At 52.8% G+C, this 21,413-nt stretch overlaps 1 protein-coding gene across 5 annotated transcripts in view; it reads right to left on the reverse strand.

The window, feature by feature from the left end:
• Positions 1-21,413, reverse strand: part of PTPN3 (protein tyrosine phosphatase non-receptor type 3) — a 157,523-nt gene that overhangs the window by 76,545 nt on the left and 59,565 nt on the right. For all 5 annotated transcript variants that reach the window (XM_070055403.1, XM_051855935.2, XM_070055413.1 and 2 more), the window contains exons 2-4: positions 5,498-5,652; positions 1,059-1,166; positions 938-980 (exon numbers count right to left, since the gene is read on the reverse strand). In XM_070055403.1, coding sequence (XP_069911504.1) covers positions 938-980; positions 1,059-1,166; positions 5,498-5,652 — 306 coding nt within the window. The remainder of the gene's footprint in view (positions 1-937; positions 981-1,058; positions 1,167-5,497; positions 5,653-21,413) is intronic.

The following is a 21,413-nucleotide window of genomic DNA, read 5'->3' on the forward strand; positions in this document are numbered from 1 at the left end:
GACCATTTATGTCTACTCCCTCCCACCTGGCACCAGGGCAGGTGTGTGTGTTTGCGTGGTGGTGGTGATGGTGCAGCACCAGGGTGTTTGCACACCTGGGTGTACAAATCCACCTGCCTGTCAGTCCTCTCCCCGCTCACTGGCCACCTCCTGTGGGTGGGGGTACCTGGAGGGGATGCCAAGAGGAAAGGGACAGGGTCCTAACCTCAAGAACCTTGCAGTCCTGAGAACTCAGGGAGATGGACGGGAGGCGAAGGCGAGAGGGTTCAGAACCACGAAGCAGCCAACGCTAAGAGGGAGGGAGCGCGGAGGGAAGTCTCAGCCTCTGGTGGGAGAGGAGATGGGGCCTGATCGGCCTTGGAGAGCAGCAAGGTTTGGACACAGGGACGCGGATGGGAAACACATTCCACGTCTCTGGTTCCCACACGGATCAAGTCTTGTGAGACTGCCCTAAAGAAGGTGATGGGAACAGACAGGGAAGCCACAGAGGCGGCCAGCAGATCAGCCAGGCTTGCCTGGGGCCTCGGGAGCCCAAAGGGGAACAATGACAGTGCCGGTGGGAAGAGGCTGGCCAGAGGGTGGGCCAACAGATGAGCTGCCTCTGAGGGGTGCCATCGCCTAGCGCGGGTTCACTGTGCAGGGGAGGTGCGTGAGCTGGCGGGAGGCCCTGAGGTGCAACGTCTCGGTTCCCACTGTGGCACATAGAGTCTCTGGCTCTGGGCTTCCCGCTCTCACCTTTCCCTCTCCTGCCCATCCAGGGGAGGACCCCAGGGGGCTGAGCTGGATGCATCTCCACTAACTTCAGGAGCCAGGCAGGGAACCCCCCCCCTGCCCCCCGGAATCCTGGCACTACAGGCACCTCCAGCACCGGCGGAGGGAAACAGGCCGTGACTCACTAGCCCCTGAGGTTCAACGGACGCGCAACGGCCACACCAACCTTTCAGCTGCTTCCGGAGGGGTTTGCTTGATTCCAGCCATCTCTGTCGGGTGAGAGGAGACGAGGGATTACGAGCAGCCCGTGCAGGAGGCCAGCCCAGGTAGGAGGGACCGCCACTTACAAGAGAGTCTGCTGAGTCGTCGCCGTGTTGCAGCCCGAAGTATTCCTTCTCGGTCACGCCCAGGTGGTTGTAGGCCATGTCCAGAAGGACCTGACCTGTGTCTTGTTTCTAGGAGAGAAAAAAGAAACTGGAGTGGGAAAAATGAACAACCTTAACCACGCATTCAGAGGGATGTGACACATGCACACTTTCTGAGAAGTCACAGTTCAAAGGGATGTGACACATGACTTCCAGAGAAGTCACAGCACACGCACGGAAGGCGGGGCTAAGGAAAGCGACGTGCGTGCAATTTAAGGCCATATGCGTTTCACTGGTCGCCTTTTGGAAGCTGTCTTCCCTTCCCTTAGCTAAGACGTCTCAAGTGCTGTCTACACTGGCAAACACCTGTTTCACAGCCACGGTCACCTCTCCGTGACCCACTGTGGATTGTCCACAGTGAAATGCTAAGCCTGGGGCGGTTTCTGTTGGCGCCTTCAGACTCGTCTGAGGCTCCCACCCCTGGAGGGACAGAGGAAGAGCGTGGGGGGAAGGGACACTCTCAAGAAAGGAGGCCAGCTAAAAATACGCAAACGCCATTCAACGCCCCCCCCCCCCCCCCCGAGCCAGGTGGTGAGCTGGCCCGTGCCACCCCGTGGATTATCTGCCTCGCCATCTCCTGGGATCTGAAGTGAGAAGCTGCGAGGACATTCAGCACACTTCGCTCCAGTGCAGGACTAGGGGCAGGCATGGTGTGGACAGGGGGACACAGCTGTCACGCATCCCCTGTCCTGCCTGAGCCGTGGACCGGCAGCTGTAGCATGGTGTCAAGTGCTGTGAAGCGAGCGAAGCACAGTGCACGCCTCCAGGGACAACACCTGGGGTCCGGCAGGAGCTGGCCCATGCTGTCCGTCCTTTCCTGGCACCAAGGGCAGGCATCTGGAGCGCCGGCCCAGCTCCAACAAAGGCCCAGTGGGGCACACAGCGGGAAGCATTTGAGAAACTGCAAATTCTATTTCTGTGGGCAGACTTCTCAGGAATCCTTTGAACCAAGCCCTTGAACTGAAGGACAATATGAGTCAGAAATAGATGGCGCTGGAACAGGCAAAGGGAGCCCCTCTTTGTGAGAGTCTGAGAATGGACAACGTACTTGGAACTAGGTCACAGCAACCTGGGCTGGGAGAACTCGCCAACTGTGGAGCCCCGCCTGCATTGCCTTCTTTGGGGCAGCCTCGCCAGACTTGCTCTTTAGTGGGGGAGCCAGAGATGTGCCTGCCCACTTCCTGAACACCTTGCTTCCCAGCCCAGGACCCCTGCACCTGCTGTTTCTTCTACCCAAGGCACCTTCCATCACAAGACAACCACCAAGGATGTGGCAGGGATGACTGACCTGGGCCACATACTCCAAGTTACGAGACACAATCCCACCCAGTTAGGACACTTTCTCGATGTGCCCAGGAGCTGGTGTTCCCTTGTTGGAGTCATTATTTATGTATGACTTTATATCACATTTAACCTGTAATAGCAACATAGCTCTGTGACCAGCTACAAGAAGCCAGAAGCGCTTTTCACGTATGATCTCCAACCTCTGTGACAACAATGCAAAGTCACAGTGGGAGCCATCTGTGATGAGCAGACAGTCAGGGGGAGGCTCCGGGCCTCGCATCAGATGATGTCTGCTCAGCTGACTCACATCTGTCTGCTGCCAAAGCCCGTGTGCTCCCGCCATGCTCCATCTCCCTTCTCTGGAGTGGGTAACCCAAACGTTCAGGCATCTATTCTGCCTAGTTCACTCCTTCTCAAAAGGACCCAAAATGAAGCACACATTCGCAGGGCTGGCATTGTGGTGAAGCTGCCACCTGGGATGCCGGCATTCCATACTGGTGTGCAGGTTCGAGTCCTGGCTGCTCCACTTCTGATCTAGCTCCTTGCTTATGTGCCTGGGAACGCAGTGAAGATGGCCTAAGTGCTTGTGCCCCGGCCACCACTGCTTCTGACACCTCTTTATACCTGTGTTTCTCAGGCTCTGGCACCCCCTCCCTCCCTGGTGGGCTCTGGTAGGACCTACCCCTTAACCCTCCTACCTTGAACATGCATACCTCACCCCCGCCTTCCTTTGATGCCCCTATCAGGTGATCTCCGGTTTGCTGGCTTGGAACACCATGCCCATCCTGGTGGCACGCACAGTCCCTGAGCTCCTGACCTGGGTACCTCACTCCACCTCTGCGTCTGAGCAAAGCTGAAGCGCTGGCTCGCCAACCCCCTGGGTCCACAACAGCACTGGCTCTCTCTGCCCCTGTACACCGTGCCTCCACCACGCCAGCTACCAACAGATCCTCCTGGCTTCACCCTCAAAGTACTTCCAGACTTGGCTTCCTCCAAGCCCCCTCTGCATGCCTGTCCTTTCCAATTATCCCCTCTCCCCCAGGACTGTTACAGTCTCTCAGCCCTGTCCCCCTACTCTATCCTCCCATCAACAGCAGCCAGAGGGACACTGGGGTCAGATACGCCAGGTCTCTGTCTAAACCTATCAGTGCTTCCCACTGCATATGGAATAAAAGCCAGTGTCCTCAGAATCATCTCCGAGGGCCCGCTCCACCCTAATGCACCTGCTAGCGCTCTGATCCTATCTCCTGCTCCTCTCCTTTGCTTGCTCCACTCTGGGCATGCTGCCTTCCATACTGTTCTGCAACCACACCATGCAGGCTCTTGCCTCAGGGCCTTTGCATTGCTGCTCCTTCTCCACGGAATGCGCTTCCTCCAGATAACCACGCAGTTCTTTCACTGATCAGTGGAGCCTCCCTTCTCACATCTATAAAACGGTGCCCTGTCCAACTCTCTCCCTAGGATGGGGATTTGGCTCAGTTTTGGCTCAGTTTTGTTCACGACTATATTTCTTGTATCCAGAACCAAACCTGACACACAGTGGGTGCTCAGTAAGCACCTGTCGGACGTATAAATGAGTTACAGACTCACACTAGCAAATGTCCGTGTTCTTGTTGGAAGGAGATAAAAGGTGGAGGCCCAGCTCTGACACAGCCAGTCGCAAGTTTCTACAGGGGAGTCAGGTACACACTAAGCTGAGAGTTTATGGCATCTGCGACCTTCGCAGGCCTTGTTCAATCACGGCATTCTATGGAAGACTAAGTTATAAAGGAAACCAGATGTGAGATTCTGCAGAACCAAAGCAGTTGCTTTTGGAGGGGATGATATATGACCCTGACAAGTGATCCCAATCAGTGGCTCTCCAACCACTTTGAGACTACCTGGGGAAGCAGTTACAATGCAGATTCTCGGGCCTCAGCCATGGAGGGCATGTTTCAAAACACCCAGGTGGCACGTGGAGTCAGAGTCCTCACACTCCTTCTGGGAGGCTCTGATGCGCCTGGAGAAGTGTCCTCTGTCCAGAGTAGGAGCCATGAGCTACAGAAGCCTCTCACTTGTAATGAACTAGGGTAAAATTCAAAATTCAGTTCCGTAAGTCTACCAGCTACATCTCAGAGGTTTGATGGCCACACGTGGCCAGGGTCTGCCGCCCTGGACAGCACAGGCAGAGAATGTGGCTCTGCAGAGTCTGGCCTAGAAGGTGTTTTTCTCCTAATGGCTTTCTCAGGAGCAGGTCACGGCAGCAGTCCCAGCCCAGGTACTCTGGGACTCCTCCCCAGACGGTCCCGGGTCCTTGCTGCAGGTTTCCCTTCTTAGCACAGTACCGCTTCCAGCCCACACAGTGCAAGGCCCTGACCCAGGGAACAGTAGAGCCCTGGGTGGCTGCGGATGCAGGCTGGAAGGCTGAGAAACATCTGTAGCTACTGCTCAGGACCCAAACCTCACATCCCCAGTTGTGCCCTTGAGCCTCGTCCGTTGGCGGGGAGACGCCCGGGGCCCGGGCAGCATACGGCTGTGCTGACCCTGGTTTGGGAGGAGAGACAGCAGCCACTGTCTCAGGCTTCACACTGCTGCCTTCCCATGTCTGCAGCAATCTTCAGTGGCCTGGGGTCGGCTGGGGTGGGAGACAGGCTGGCAGCATCAGGATGCGTTACCCTGTAAACTCTCGTGGCCTCTTCACTGTTTTCTTTGCCCTGCCCTGACCTTCCTGTCTGCTGCCTTCCCTTGCACACTGGACTCCCCAGGAGGGGCCGTGCTGGCAGCACTTTCAGGGTTGGGCTTCATCCCTTGAGGATGGGCCAGAGGATGGGAGAGGCAGGCCAAGGCCATGAGCCTACGTGGTACCTGGGGTGGTGCAGGTGGCAGGGACTGCTAATGCCCAAGTACCGTATGGCTGTACAGGAAGACTGGACGCCATGCATGAGGCTGGCCGTCTCCCACCTGTACACGGCATGAGCACCAAGCTTCCATTTTGAAAACACTCTTTCCTTCATTCGCTAGGTCAAGTGACGAGACCTAGTCCTTGGGAGCATTAATTCGGCAAAACACACACCAAGCCCGCGACGTGGAGCACTTACGTTGACTTTGAAGGTCTGTACCAAGCCATCTAAGAAGCGGATGCTGCAGATGATTTCCGATCGGGTCTTCTCCTTGGGCAGCTCTGCAGTGCGGATGTTGTTAATTCTTCCACCCAGCGCGCGTAACCGGGAGGTCATCACTATCGCTGAGTAACCTGCAGGGCGAGAGAGAGAGAGGGCCTGAGCGCTGTGGGATGCCTGCCCCACGTGGCTCGCCTCGTGCTTTGCGGACAACCCAGCCCCCCCCCCCCCCCCCCCCCCCCCCCGTCGCACCCATGGCCTGGGAGCCTTATGACCCTGAACGAAGCACTCATGTGTGGTGAGGGCCTGCAAACGGGCCGCAGCCCTGTTGAGATCTGCCTTCCAAGGAGCTCATCTGACAGGATGTCTCGCTCAGCCACAGCCTGTTCACACAGCTCCATGGCTTGTCTATGTGTGTGTCCTGTCTCTTCAGTCTGTGGCTCCTAAGGTGTATTTCCCAGCTTCGAAATTTCTATTTATGCTTAGCTATTTTGGGTATTTGCGTATTCCGGTCCTCAGGTTTTACAGGGCCAAACATGATAGAAACGCGATTGAAAACGTGAAAAGCCTTATGGATAAACTGGACTACATTCAAATGCACAACTTCTACTCATTCAAAGACACAACTTAGAAGAGCAAGAAGGCAGCCCACAGAGTGGGAGAAGGTATTTGCACACACACACAACCAAAGAGGATATATATATATATATATATATATATATATATATATATATATATAGTGCTCCCAACTCACAAGAGAAAGGACAATCAGGTAGAGAACAGGAAGGAAAAAATCACCAGATCCCTAACCACACTACTCGTCAGAGAAATGGGAATGAAAACCACAGAGCCCCAGGAGCACTGACCCACCCCGAAGGCCACAATTTGGGGTCACAAAACCTGGGCAATGCGGAGCAACATGAATCAGGGCAGCTCTGGAAAACTGCGGCCCAGGACCTGCCCCAGCTGAACGTACGCACATTCTGCGGCCCGACAGCCGCGTTCCCAGGACGTCCCCTGCAGGACAACGTGCAGTCACTCACAAGAAGACGTGTACTAGAATCTCCTAAACAGACCCACACGGAGAAGGCCTCAATGCCCACCCATGGTAGCAGGGACAGAGCGTGGTGGGGCCACACCATGACCTACTACCCAGCACATGCAGTAAGCCAGCTACCGTCAACTGCAACATGAAAGAACCCCATTCACAGTACCTTCTGCAAAAGGAGCCAGCCACAGAGATGACTTGTTTTATATAAACTTGGACTTATAAAAATGATTCCACTATAGAAAGCTAAGAAATAGTGCAATTCGGGACATGCTCAAGCTGACTTACCTCAAATGGTAGAGTTAGAAACATACCAGGGGATTCCAATTCAATCCCATCAAGGTGGCATGTACCAATGCCATCTCACTAGTCCCAGTGATCAATTTCTGTTCACAATTGATCATAATGATAGGACTAAGAACCAAAGGGATCACATAAACAAGAATAGTGTCTGCAAATACTAGCTGATAGAATAAAAAAGGGAGAGAACAATCCAACATGGGAAGTGAGATACACAGCAGAATCATAGAATGGCAGATGTCCTAAATAGCACTCTGGCCTCAGAATCAGCCCTTAAGGTATGCGGATCCAGCTGAAAAGCCCATGAGAGTATTTCAGGCATGGAAAGCCAAGACACTCTGGGGGAAAAAAGAAAAAAACCTAAATGAAAGATCTCCGTGAGTGGGATCCCAGTGGGAAGAACGGGTCATCAAAGAAGGAGGTACCTTTCTCTGAAGGGAGGAGAGAACTTCCACTTTGACCATGGCCTTGTCTAAATATGATCAGAGTCAGTGAACTCAGGGGGCTTCCATAGCCTTGGCAGCTCATGACAAGAGCCTAGGGTGATTACTGATGCCATAAACAAGAGTGTCCATTTGTTAAGTCAACAACAGGAGTCACTGTGCACTTACTCCTCATGTAGGATCTTTGTCCTTAGTGTGCTGTACATTGAGATTTAATGCTAAAACTATACTCAAACAGTATTTTTCACTTTATGCTTCTGTGTGGGAGCAAACTGTTGAAATCTTTACTTAATGTATGCTAAACTGATCTTCTGTATATAAAGAGAATCGAAAATGAATCTTGATGTGAATGGAAGGGGAGAGGGAGTGGGAAAGGGGAGGGTTGTGGGTGGGAGGGACGTTATGGGGAGGAAGCCATTGTAATCCATAAGCTGTACTTTGGAAATTTATATTCATTAAATAAAAGTTAAAAAAAAATTTTTCAAAAAAAAAAAAAAAAAAAAAAAAAGAAATAGGCCAAACTCTGGGAGGCTGAGAGAAGCCAGGGCAGTGGTTAAGCCTGGGTGCAGAGAGCCGGAGGTGGCACAGGGGTCTTCCTATGCTCATTTCTGGATGTGGGTGCTCATGCCACTGGTGTCCTCACCGTGAAAATCCAGCAGGCTCTATACTCCTGAGTTGTACACTCTTTGGCATGCAAATTTTAATAATAAGATCCCTATAAAGGAAAAACAAAAAAAAAAAACAAAGACAAGTGTATTTACCAAGAAGAAAACAGGGCAGTGTAAAATCGGACCTTCGAATCAGGGAGCACTAGGAAACTGGTTTTACTAGTGAGTTCTGTGGTGGGGGTGGTAGATTAAGAAACTGAAGCAGTGCACAAATAAGGACAGGGTTGTGGTGGGGGTTGGTCTATGCAGCTAGAAGGGAGGCCCAAGGGGTTGGGCCTCTTTCCAGAATGTGAAACGCACCCCTACCAGTCAAATCCAGTTTAGGGAATGCAGGCACCCCTACCAGTCAAATCCAGTTTAGGGAATGTAGGCGTCAGCCTCACTGGGTTTGGCTGAAGAGCGAGTAAAAGATAAGGGTCTTGGGGCCAGTGCTGTGGTGTAGTGGGCTAAGCCTCCACCTGTGGTGTCAGCATCCCATATGAGCGCTGGTTCGAGTACCAGCTGCTCCTCTTCTGATCCAGCTCTCTGCGATGGTCTGGGATAGCAGCAGAAGATGGTCCGAGTGCTTCGACCCCTGCACCCTCGTGGGAGACCCAGAAGAAGCTCCTGGCTCCTGGCTTTGGATTTGCCCAGCTCTGGATGCCCCAGCCATTCAGGGCGTGAACCAGCAGATGGAAGACCTTGCTCTATGTCTCTCCCTCTCTTTGTAACTCCACTGCTCAAATAAATAAATAAATAAAATCTTAAAAAAGAAAAAGATAAGGGTTTTGAGACCATCAGTGCTCCCTGCAGTAATTCTCAGATGAGCCGGGCCCTTGCACGAGCTACTCTCTCGGTTTGCAATGTTCTTTCTGCTTCCTCCGATGAACTCCTGCTCACCCTTGGTGCTCAACATAGCATCAATTCCTCAGAGAAGCCCTCCCGGGTTCCTCTCCTCGGCCAGACCCAGTGACGGGGTTCTCCCCACAGGGCCATCGTAACTTCACCCTCAGGATGGATGATGTGCAGGTAGCATCTGCTCCTCCCCCAGACACAAGCTCCACAGGGCAGCAATGCTGTCTGGTTTTGCTCGCTGTAGCCACTGCCTAGCTCTTGCAGGCAGTCAGAAAATGTCTGCATGAACCTGAGGGGCAGACAGAGCCGGGGTGGTGGCAGCAGGCAGGGGAGGGCAGAGGAGAGCGCCTTCTAACCCGAATGCAGAGTGCAGACATCCGGGCCCAGGGCCTCTCCCGCTGCCCTGCACACACAGAACACTTGGGGATCTAAGTAAAGAGAGGACTCTAGGGTGGGCATTGTGGCACAGCAGGTTAAGCTGCAGCTTGGAGTGCCTGCTCTTCCGCTTCCAACCCAGCTTCCTGCTAATGCATCCTGGGAGGTAGCAGATGATGGCTCAGGTAACTGAGTCCCTGCTGCCCTTGTGGAAGACCCAGATGGAGTTTCTGGGCTCCTGTCTTCGGCCTGGCCCAGTCCTGCCTATTGCGGACATCTAGGGGGAGTGCATCAGTGAATGCAAGATCTCTCTTTTTCTCTCTGCTGTTCTGTCGTTGAAATAAATAAATTAAAAAATATATTTAACATGCAGACTCATTCCAGTAGGTGTAGGTGGGGCCCAAGCATGCATCTCTCCTGTCGCAGGTGATGCCCAAGGGTAAGGGGTCCCCTCCCCAACCCCCGAGCAGGTCTGGAAGAGCAGCACCAAACGTCAGGGCAGGTCCAGAGATACAGACCTGGGAATCAGATCAAGGCGCAGTGAGTCAGCTTTGGAGGGGAAGAGGACAAAGCCGATGGGAAGCGGGAGGATCAAGCCTCGGGCAAGCTGCAGGAGGAGCCCACATGGAGACAGAGACGCAGGCTGGAGGAAAGCACCCCCAGGAAGAGAGGGGCCACCGGTCTTTATCACATGGAAGGAGCTCCAGCTACACCTGCATTCTTCCACAGACAGGAACACAAAGTCCTGGGACCCGCAGCCCGAGCAAGCACAGCCTCTGAGACAGCGCCGCCGCCCCCGCCCCCACCCCCGCCCTGCCCTTTGCAAGGGAAATGTCAGCGGGAGCAGGGCGGCGTTTCTGAGTAATATCAGAAGTTATCACAGGACAACAAATGTGTTCCATATGCTCCCACCACAGTGAGGTCAAAATGCTGATTTTATTGTTTTGTTCTTGTTGGGGACTCTTGGGTAAGTTAACTTTTTTACTTTTAAAGATATAATAAAGGGGTCGGCACTGCGGCGTAGTGGGTAAAGGCGCCGCTTGCAGTGCTGGCATCTCATATGGGCACAAGTTCCAGTCCTGGCTGCTTCACTTCCGATCCAGCTCTCTGCTGTGGCCTAGGAAAGCAATAGAAGATGGCCCAAGTCCTTGGGCCCCTGTACCCACATGGGAGACCTGGAAGAAGCTCCAGGCTCCTGGCTTCGGATCAGCGCAGCTCCAGCCATTGTGGCCATTTGGAGAGTGAACCAATAGATGGAAGACTCTCTCTCTTTTCTCTCTCTGCCTCTCCATAACTCTGCCTTTTGAATAAATAAATAAATCTTTAAGAAAAGAAAGATACAATAGAAAAGACACATTCCAAGTGAGGCTGTGGTGGGCGGAGCACCCCAGAGCACCTGGGCAGGTGCGCAAAGCCCTGCCTGTCCTGGCCTGGTGGTGAGATGGTGTTCTGGGGTGTGGCCCATGAGGGTACTGCCTTTGGGAAGCCCTCAGAGGCAGGCCAAGCAGTCAGGGGCTGGAAGGGTGGGCTCTTCAGTGGCTGGACTTGGCACCAGGCTCTATGGAATCTGAGCCACTCTCTGCAGCGGGGTCTTGTGGGAGGCAGGTGGGCATCCCGCAGAGTAGCCCAAACCCAGACAACCACACGCAGATATTGGCCAGAAAAGAAAACCAAACGGGATTTACAACAGGTGCTGCAGTAGGATGGTCACATGGGCGGACGCTCCAAGTGCAGGTACAGACATCTAAACTGCTCTTCAGCGGGGCTGCGGCTCACAGCCAACACCATTGTGGGGTTGGGAGTAATGCATTTATGGAATTAACCCTGGTTAATGAAGCCCCCAGCCCGGTCAGTAGCCCAGGAGACAGGCAACCAGTGTTTCCCTCTGCACAGCCACCTGGGACTGTTACACACAGGGCTTGGCAGCAACGTGCACGGAGCGTGCTTCAACCTCTGCTCCAAGGGCCAGCCTCAACACGCGCAACCACATCACCAAGCCAGGCTGTGTTCCCACACGGCCTCCAAGCCCGAAATGAAACGCTCACCTGAATGCTGACTGCTCTGCTTCCTGTGCCACAGCGGCCAGCAGGGAGCTCGGGGTTTCTATGGCTTCCTCTATGAGCCTCTTGGCCCCAGTGGCAGCAGGTTGGCCCTTGCGGCCACAAGGATCATGGCCATAGCCAATGCCTTTCACGGCACTGGAGCCGAGCCTGTTCTCTGCATCACTTCAAAAACCCAACAGCTGCAGCCTTAGCGGGTTCAACGGAGCCCCTACTGTGAATACCGCTTCTCTGAAACCCCAGATTACACTTGGAAGGATGCAGTCGGGAAAGAGGCAGCATCACACTCTGCACACAGCAGGAGCCCATAAACGCTGTCAGCACGTCAGGCGCCCAGCACAATGTGGGATGGGGTCCAGGGACTTCACTAATGATAGCTTCGATTGCCGTCAGCGTCCGGATTTTGAAGGACAATCCTGGTTTCAAATATCTTACAGATGTGTCAGTGTTCCACTTCTTAAAACTGTATTTATTTTGACAGACAGCTGCCTGCCAGCGTCAAAAGACAGCTGCTGTCAGATATGTGGCATAGCTTTGAGTTGCTCTCCAACCCGGTGGTGGCAGAACAGGATTGTGCCCACGAGGTCAGGGATGAGTGACAGCACTTGCTTCTGCCATGGCCCAGGTCAGGGAAAAGTGAGGTTGCTGGTGTACTTCCCAAGGATCTGTCTACGTGCTGGTTGGGACAGCCTGATTCTTTCACAAGGCCGTGACCACAGACAGAACCCAGGCCCAGGAGCATGTGCACAGGGGTAAGCAAATCCAACTCACTGTGATTGAAAAGGAAGTGCCAATTATTTCATACGCTTGTTTTTTTTTTTTTTTTAAAATATAAGGAACTGACGTCTCAAACTCAAGAAAGTAAGTTTCAGTTTAAAACAGGAGGAGGAGAAAGGGGGGAGGGGGGTGAGAAGGGGAGGGGAGGAGAAAGCAGCCTTGATCCATTTAACACCTCACCTGGCAGGGGCTGGTTCCAGGAATCAGCAAGCAAGCCCACCCAGGCGGATCTAGGCCAACACCACCACCTAGTGGCAGCCAGGGGAAGACACCTCACCTCCCGCCCCGGCTTCTACCTGCAGCCAAACCTGCAGCTCCATTGAGCTTTTCACGTTCATTACCCAGCTGATTTCAGAAATCGCCCCCACAGCACACAAGGCCTCTGCAGCCCAATTCCCCTTCCCTAACGCCTTTTCCCTAGGAGCTCAGGAAAACTCTTTCTTCCTCTCTCCCACACCCCCCGGCCCCCCATGTATGTATGAGTGGGGACAGATGACTGACCTGCTGGAGAGGGACCCGCCCATCCGACACGGGAGACGAGGACTCATCAATCTCAATGTGCTTCGCATCAAATACCAAGACTGCACGTGCTGAAGACCAAGGTCTTTAGCTGCTAAGATAGCGCCGGTGCTCACACAGAAGTCAGGCTGTGTCGGGTGCTGACCAAGTTTGTGGAGGGGCAGGGGTCCAGCCTTGCTCACTCACAACTTCACTGCACATGGGTCAGAAGACACGGCTGTGCAGCCGCTGTCCGCGCCTCACACAGGGACGGCACCTAGAACCTGCCTCTTAAAAGGCCAGGCCTGAGCAGTGCTAAGGGGTATTAACTTCCACGGTAAAAGTCACAAACATCTGAGTGGGAGCTGCCCTATCGGCTCTTAAGTGCCGATTAGGATAGGATCAAATCCTAAGGCAGCATGCTGGATGATGGAGTTACTAGCAGACTAGTGACCACAGTCAGACTCCCGGTCACCGGTGACTTACAGTGCATGTGTGCACCTAGGAACCGTCTGGCTGGCTCATTAAAATGCAGATTCTTGAACCCCACCACGGAGATCTGGGTTGAGTAATCCTTAACGATTCGTAACGTCCAAGGTTCAAAGCCCATGGTTGCTTTCTCAGAGTCAACTCATGTTTTAAGAAGCAACAGCAAAGCTGGCGCTGCGGCTCACTAGGCTAATCCTCCGCCTTGCGGCGCCGGCACATCAGGTTCTAGTCCCGGTTGGGGCACCAGATTCTGTCCCGGTTGCCCCTCTTCCAGGCCAGCTCTCTGCTGTGGCCTGGGAGGGCAGTGGAGGATGGCCCAAGTCCTTGGGCCCTGCACCCCATGCGAGACCAGGATAAGTACCTGGCTCCTGCCTTCGGATCTGCCTTCGGTGCGCCGCCTGCAGCGCGCCGGCCACGGTGGCCATTGGAGGGTGAACCAATGGCAAAGGAAGACCTTTCTCTCTGTCTCTCTCTCTCACTGTCCACTCTGCCTGTCAAAAAAAAAAAAAAAAAAAAAGAAGAAGAAGCAAAAGAAAAACAGATGTGTGCATTTTGCGTGATTTACTGGGAAACTGCGGGTCAAAACTTAAAAAAAAGATTTTTAGAACCTACAGAAAAGTTGCAAGAAAAACAGAAACTCCTGTATGCCCTCCCTTGATTCGGATTCAAACAACTGTCAAACACGGCCACATTCCGTCTCCTTCTCCTGCGCATGCGCACACACATCTCTCACACTCTCTCTCTCACACACACACACACTCCATACATTTCTCTGTACTACCTACAGAAGACATCATGATCCTTCACCGCTCAACATTTTAGCAAGTATTATTCAAGAACAAGGATATTTCATAACCACAGTGCTATGATCACCCAAAAGAAATGTCACATTGATAAAGCACTTAGCTCATCTATAGTCCATATGAAAATTTTGCAAGCTGTTCCAGTGGCATCCTTTCCTTCCTCCTCATCCAGGATCCAAACCAGGCTAGTGCTGTGGCATAGCAGGTAAAACCACTGCCTGCAGCCAGCATCCCATATGGGTGCTGGTTTGAGTCCCAGCTGCTCCACTTCCGATCCAGTTCTCTGCTATGGCTTGGGAAAGCAGTGGAGGATGGTCCAAGTGGTTGGGCCCTGTGCACACTTAGGAGACTTGGAATGAGCTCCTGGCTTCGGATCAGCCCAGCTCTGGAAGTTTGGGGAGTAAACCAGCGGATGGAAGACCTCAATCTCTCTCTGACTCTGCCTCTCTATAACTCTGCCTTTCAAATAACTAAATAAATCTTTTAAAAAAAAGAAAAACGAAGCAGCACCAATCCCCACGTCACTCTGTGGTGGTATGATACAGATGGTCTGAGCACCACCGCCAGGGGGCCTTTGGGCTTTAGCCATCCGTGTCCACAGCCAGGGTCTTAGTTGGGTTGGTGCCAAGTCACTTCCCAGAGGAAAGCAGCATTCCTATAGCTCAGCAGCTGTCCCAGTACGGGGTCTGGGAGAAGTGCTTCTCAGGACACTGTTGAAGTCACAGATTGTCCAGAGTGGCTGTCAGCACTGTTGTCAAAACAGAGAAGACAGGGCTGGCACCGTGGCTCATTTGGTTAATCCTCCACCAAGCAGTGCCGACATCCCATAAGGGCGCCGGATTCTGTCCCGGTTGCCCCTCTTCCAGGCCAGCTCTCTGCTGTGGCCCGGGAGGGCAGTGGAGGATGGCCCAAGTCCTTGGGCCCCTGCACCTGCATGGGAGACCAGGAAGAAGCACCTGGCTCCTGGCTTTGGATCGGTGCAGCGCCGGCCATAGTGGCCATTTGGGGAGTGAACCAACGGAAGGAAGACCTTTCTCTCTGTCTCTCTGTCTCTCACTGTCTATAACTCTACCTGTCAAATAAAAAAAAAAGAGAGAGAGAGAGAAGACAGCAGCAGGCCCATCACGTGCGCCCAGAGGGGCTCTCTCACGGTCCTAGGGGAGCAGATGACTCCACTTGCTCACTCAAACCCATCTATGCACCCACGGACTCCAGTCCTCAACAACTCGTGACACCCACGTTACAAAGCCCACGGTCCCTCCACAACGCACACCCTTCCCAAATCAATGCACATTTTCTCTAAAAAAAAACAAAACAAAAAAAAAACAAAAAACAAAAAACATGGATTTTGCATGATCTATTAAGCTCTGCAAATGTTCTTAATGAAATGCAGCTGAACAAGTTAAATTTTAGTGATTTTGGCTTCTATTTGTGACATGCTTGTATCTCCTAGGAAACATTTCCATGTAAGTTGTTACACTTCCTTAATTTTAAATTATTTGCAGCTGATTGCAAAATTTACCTATACCTGGCATATGGAATTTAATCTTTTTCCTTGTGACTCCATCTCCGCAATTCACCAATACCACCTTCTACCATTTTCCCCCACTTTCTTGGCTTTTTAAACTTTTCAAAGTACATACATTACTGTGGAGCAATGCAAAAATAAATGTATTAACATAAAATTCAGGTTTTAAACGTAAGCATAATTGCTACTGAACATGTACTTAATCAGAAAAGCAAATCTATTCACCAGCAGAACCATTTTCCTGTTGCTAACTCAATGTTAAAGCCCATAAACTCATTTTTATCCAGTGCCTGTAAACTGAAAAATTAATTTTTAAATCTTCAAGCCTGTTCAGGAGTATAATGATCATAGTTAGCAATAACACAATTATAAAAATACTTCATACCTCTCGTTTTATTAAAAAAAAAACACACACATTTAAGGGGGTATTCAACTCTGAGCTCCGCTATCCCCTACCATGTGGGAGACAATGCTTACATGGTCACTTTAACAATGCAGCTCACTACTCAGGCAGGCTGAGGATTCTCAAGGGTAATACTCCACAAGTAATCTTGGGACCAGACCTTTTGTCTCATAGATCCTCCAACCTGCTCAGGGAGCGGGTGCCCGGCTGCTGGAGCCATCTGCGGGCCCCGGCATGAGCGCCCTCGTTCTCCTACAGCTTCAGAATGTCAGAGAGTTTTCTTTTTATGGGCAGGGGTTTATTTATAGGCCCGACACCAGGACATGTGCAAAACGAACAAAATAAGAAAGGTGTACTTGATACGGGGAGGATACCAAGCAGTCGTCTGAAGCCCCTGGAAGGGCAAGATCCGCGGCCCTGGGAGCTGCAGTCCTGTGGCTATAAAGAGCGCCCCGCCCCCAGGAGAAGCTGGTGAACTTGGACTTGAGCTTTGCTTCCAGGCCAGTGGGAAGCTTGGGCTGGGTACAGTCAGTGAAGAAGCAGTACCCAGATCCCAGGTGCACAGCTCACGGGAATCCGGCGGGAAGCCCTTACTCAGGTCCTTTTCTCAACCTTCCCCCAAGAGGTGACCCTAATCCTGAGTTACACAGGTTTCAGGAGGCCTTTTTAAGTGAGATTTTTAGAAGCGTTTTTTTGTTTTTGTTTTTTTTTTTTTAATTTATTTTATTTTATTTGGGAGGGAGGGAGGCAGGGAGGGAGGGTGAGAGAGAGAGAGAGGAAGTTGCCATCTCCTGGTTCACTCCCCAAATGCCCCCAGTGGCCAGGCCAAGGATGGGAGCTGGGGCCTCAATCCAGGCTTCCTCACGTGGGTGGCAGGGACAGCACTTGAGCCATCACCACTGCCTCCCAGGGTCTGCGTTAGCAGGACGCTGGAGTCAGGAACGGAACCCAGGTCCTCTGATGTGGGATGCGGGCACTTTAAACGCCTGTTCTCAAGACAGTGTCTCAGCAGCTGCTGCCCCGGTGCTGTTGGAACCCACACCCTGCCATGTTTCACAGGACACGGCTGCCGCTTGGCACACACATGGGTACCTCTAGTGACCCTTGTGGGCTACGCTGCAGAGAAATGCACACTGTGACTTCGTGTCACCCACACGGTCACCGAGCACAGATCCATGAACCCCATCACCTGCCTCCTTGATGGACCCAGAAACCGACGAGCCAGCAAAACGACCACCTGGGAGAAACGGGGGTCAAATGCCCCTACACTAAGGGTCTCAAGGGCGCCACACTGCGGGAAACAGCCTCCCCGCTAGGAGCCCATCTCCAGCATTGGGCAGGCCACAGTGTCAGGATCTGGAGTTCCGGGCCACTTACTCAGCGGTCATTCACTCAGCGCTGTGCCAGGCCAGGAAGGCGGGGCAGAGGAGGGGTGCACCTGGAGCACCAAGATCCAGGGGGTTACAGGCCCAGGGGCAGGAGGTGGGACCAGTTCACTAAGGCTCATGGGAACGCCTGAGCAAGGGGAACTGGCTCAGGGAAGCAGACACCGCAGACCTAATGTGCATGGCCCAGGGGGCAGAGCACCAGCCGCAGGGGCATCTGAGGGTTGTCTGCAACCAGGGAAATGTCAGAAGGGTAAGATCAGGTATTAGAAATCCCAGGGGCTGTCTCTGGAAGAGAGAGGAAGCAACATAAGGGGTGTGTATGTGTGTGTGTGTGGGGGGGGGTTGTCACCAGTTAGGATTGGCCCTGGCAGCCTGGACATCCAGCTTATCCCCTTATTAGCTGAGAAAGACTGCCTACCCCTCTCTGGGACCAAGTTCCCTCGCCTATAAAGAAGAGAGATTTCCCTGCTTTGCAGTTGCTTGAAGCTCTGGGGTTGGCATGTGTGCAGATTAACTGGGACCCAGCTAACAGCATTGGGCTGATTTTTTTTTTTTTTTGGAGGGGAGGGGCTTCAAGGGCTCAGTAAGACATGAAACAGAGTTTGCCACAGAAGGAGGAGCTTCTGAACATTCAAGACACCACAGAGGAGGGAGGGACTGCCTTGCATGGGAGGGAGCTCCCCGTCACGAGAGGGAAGCAAACAAGGCAGCTGGAGGAGACCCTTCGTGGGACGGCTGCAGGGGACGGATGGACGGACAGACGCTGCTCCAGGTGAGATGCATGAACTCTGGGCTTCCAGGAGCGAGATTCTACTGTGACTTCTGTTTCAACAGCGCCAACTTTCCTGTTCCTTGAAGCCTTACCCAACGGAGCATTGTCCAGAACTGAGTGTCTTTGTGTGAATTTCTCATGAGAAATAATTCTAAATGGATACCTTGTTCTTGGGGGAAAAAGAACTAACCCTAAAACAAACCATGAACCAGGGGATAAAAGCGTCTGAACAGGCCGAAAGTCAGAAGGAAAGCTCAAAAAATCAACAGCATGTTTGAATACTCAGCCGTGCTGTGTGCAAAGCCGGGGCACCCTTCTCTTTCCACTTTCTCTCTGAATAGTTTGTGCAGGCCCCACGCAGACTGGAAAACAGGATGGGATAAATTTACTCTACGGGGACATGAGTTGAGTTACGTAAACTTCACAAAAACACTGTGCTAATATTTGCCCTGGGCGCGGACACACCCACTTGGGTGTCAGTCCCTGCTGTTTCTGTCCTGGGCTCCGGCCCCCACCCCTTTACAGCCAAAAGCAGCAGCAGAAGCCTTCGGGAAAGAAAACAGCTTGAGTCACCCCGAAAGGTCTGAGATGTGCTAATCACAGCAGCGCATCCCAGCCGAGGCTGGGCTCTCCCAGGCGGGCCGGCGGGCCAGCCCCTGTTCCCGCTCAGGAACCTGAAGCTGGGGCAGGCGGGCCAGAGAAACCCAAGCCTCCTTGCCAGTATATCCTTGCCATGTGTAATTTTATCTCAAGGAACTGCAGAAACACACCCCCCAGCCCGGCCCGGTGAGCACAGAGTATCACCGTCTCTGTCACTAGCTGGCCAGGCGGCCGGGGGCACCACACTCCACTTCCCATCAGCCCAGGCCCCAGCGTGGAGCCTGCTAAGGCTCCTTCCCATTTTCTGATCCCCTGCCTGTCAGGTTCTGTCAGGTGCCTACCCCTGCTGGGTGCAGGTCCCTCCAGAAACCAAGGTCAAATGCATTTGTATGCTGCCTATTCAGACTCCCAGGCGTTTTGAGTCTTGAGAAAATGAGGTCAGAAAATTGATGGAACTTTCAACATGACTTATGCAAGGCGTGCCGACCTACAGATGAGAGCCAACAGGATTTGGAGCTGACTCTATGAAATGCATATTTACACGAAAACATGTGGTATAAAAATATACCATAACTACACAGAGCGGTATAACTGGAACTAAAAAAAATAGTTTAGGCTCTTAAGAAAGAGAATAGAGAGTTGTCGTTACAGTTACTCCTTTTGTTTGTTCTTAGGCCTTCCACGTGCTGGAGATACACACAACACATTCCTTGAGTTCAGGATGCAACTGATAACTTGGGCCAGGAGCTGCTTTGCCTAGCGGCTCTGGGTGGCTGGGGATCTCAGGGTGGCAGAGCTGGCTGGAAGTTCCAGTCCCAAGCTGACACATCCCTGGACAAGCTTTCTAAGTCTCAGTTCCTGATCTGTAAATAATTCCAGGGCGCTGCAATTTCAGACCCCGTGCAGCACAAGACCTGGCCCCAGCACTTGCTGCCACGTCACCTCCCTGCTGCCTCTGTCAACACCCTGGGATCACCCCTGTCTGCGTCTGCGGCTTCCTGAGGAACCTCCACGGGCGCCACAAGTCTTCGGGGCTTTTCAAGTTGGTTCACACCCATCACTTCTGACTCCACTGGCTCTGACTGGGTCTGGCAGGCAGCAGTGCTGTTCCCATTTCACAGATCGGTAAATGAGACTCAGAGAACCAAGCCCAGGTCACACGGGTCAGCCTCCAAAGGACGTGAAGCCTTGCAGCTCAGTCCATAGACAACTGACAGGTGAGAGACAGGTGATTCACCAGGGGCGGGCACGGGGGAGGCCCACGCATAATCACCACTGTGGCTGTCATCACCTGGGTAAAGGCTGGGTCTTACCTTCCGAGATAATCTTCATAAACACTCCCCAAGGCTCACGCGTTGCTAAGTTTCCTCTTATGAAGGAAATGGCCCAGAAAAATCTTCCTTCCCTCTAATTAATTCTGTAGTCTCAGAAAGCTGAGTCATGACTTGGGTATGCCTGACCATGTTCCCTCCGCTCTGAGACGGCACAGCGACTGAACAGGTGATGCAGAAGAGCTACGGTCTCCCCTCCCCCTCTCTGTGGTCTCAGTTTCCTGCAGTCAACCGTGGTCTGGAAACATGAAATGGAAAATTCCAGAAATCAATTCCTAAGTTTTCAATACCCTATCACAGTGTGCATTCATCTCCGTTTACCACTGTTAATCTCGCACTGTGCCTAGCTCATAGATTAAGCTTTGTCACAGGTACTGTATGTATAGGGAAAAAAATCACAGCACATACAGGGCTTGCGACTCCCCACAGCCTCTGCAGGTTGGGGAACAGAAACTACTGTTTTGGGCCGGCGCCGCGGCTCACTAGGCTAATCCTCCGCCTAGCGGCGCCGGCACCCTGGGTTCTAGTCCCGGTCGGGGCGCCGGATTCTGTCCCGGTTGCCCCTCTTCCAGGCCAGCCCTCTGCTGTGGCCAGGGAGTGCAGTGGAGGATGGCCCAGGTGCTTGGGCCCTGCACCCCATGGGAGACCAGGAAAAGCACCTGGCTCCTGGCTCCTGCCATTGGATCAGCGCGGTGCGCCGGCCGCAGTGCGCCGGCCGCGGCGGCCATTGGAGGGTGAACCAACGGCAAAGGAAGACCTTTCTCTCTGTCTCTCTCTCTCACTGTCCACTCTGCCTGTCAAAAAAAAAAAAAAAACAAAACAAACAAACAAAAAAAAAAACTACTGTTTTTCTCAGGAAACAGTACATTCGAAGTACCCTTTGATTGTGAGGATCCCAGAAACGTTAAAACGTGGGCAACGCGCCTTTAGAACACAGGAAACTCAGGAAATGACTTCCTCTCGCTTTTGCAAAAGGCGTGGGCTGGAGTGCTGACGCGTGGTGATGGCTACGGGTCCTTCCAGCCCAACAGGGAAACCGTCCTGTGCTAATCACTGCCCTGGAGAGTAGGAGTGGGCCACCTCACATGCTGAGGCCAGCCCTGGCTTTGGCCTTGGCCCCTCCTACCCGTGACCAGCACCTCCCCTCTGACTGCACCTGTCTGCACAGCTTCAGAGCTGCCAGGACTCGTTAAGCACTCAGAAGCTGGGCTTCTTAAGGAACTGGAACTCATCAGACCCTTGCTTGTTCACCTTCGGGGTGCACCTGTCCACTCTAAGCCAAGAATCCAGTTATAGCACGTGGTAACTGATAAAATGGGGAGGGGTACCTGGGTGTGGCAGGTGCCTGGGTCTCCAAGAAGATAAAGACCGACCTCAGCATTCAAATCTTGAGGTTTGTTTCACTGGCAAGGGAGACGCTGGGGTCACACAGAATCTACCTCAATAGCTGGGCAAAGGGAAGGTGGCTCTACCACCTGGCAGCTCCTACCGCTGGAGGGGGAGGGGCAGGCAGCAGGGCAGACCAGCAGCCCTAACATTAGTTGCGTCAAAGAAACTGACAGTGTTGTCACATTTGTT

The sequence above is a fragment of the Oryctolagus cuniculus genome, chromosome 1 (assembly GCF_964237555.1).
Source record: "Oryctolagus cuniculus chromosome 1, mOryCun1.1, whole genome shotgun sequence".
Classification (NCBI taxonomy): Eukaryota; Metazoa; Chordata; class Mammalia; order Lagomorpha; family Leporidae; genus Oryctolagus; species Oryctolagus cuniculus.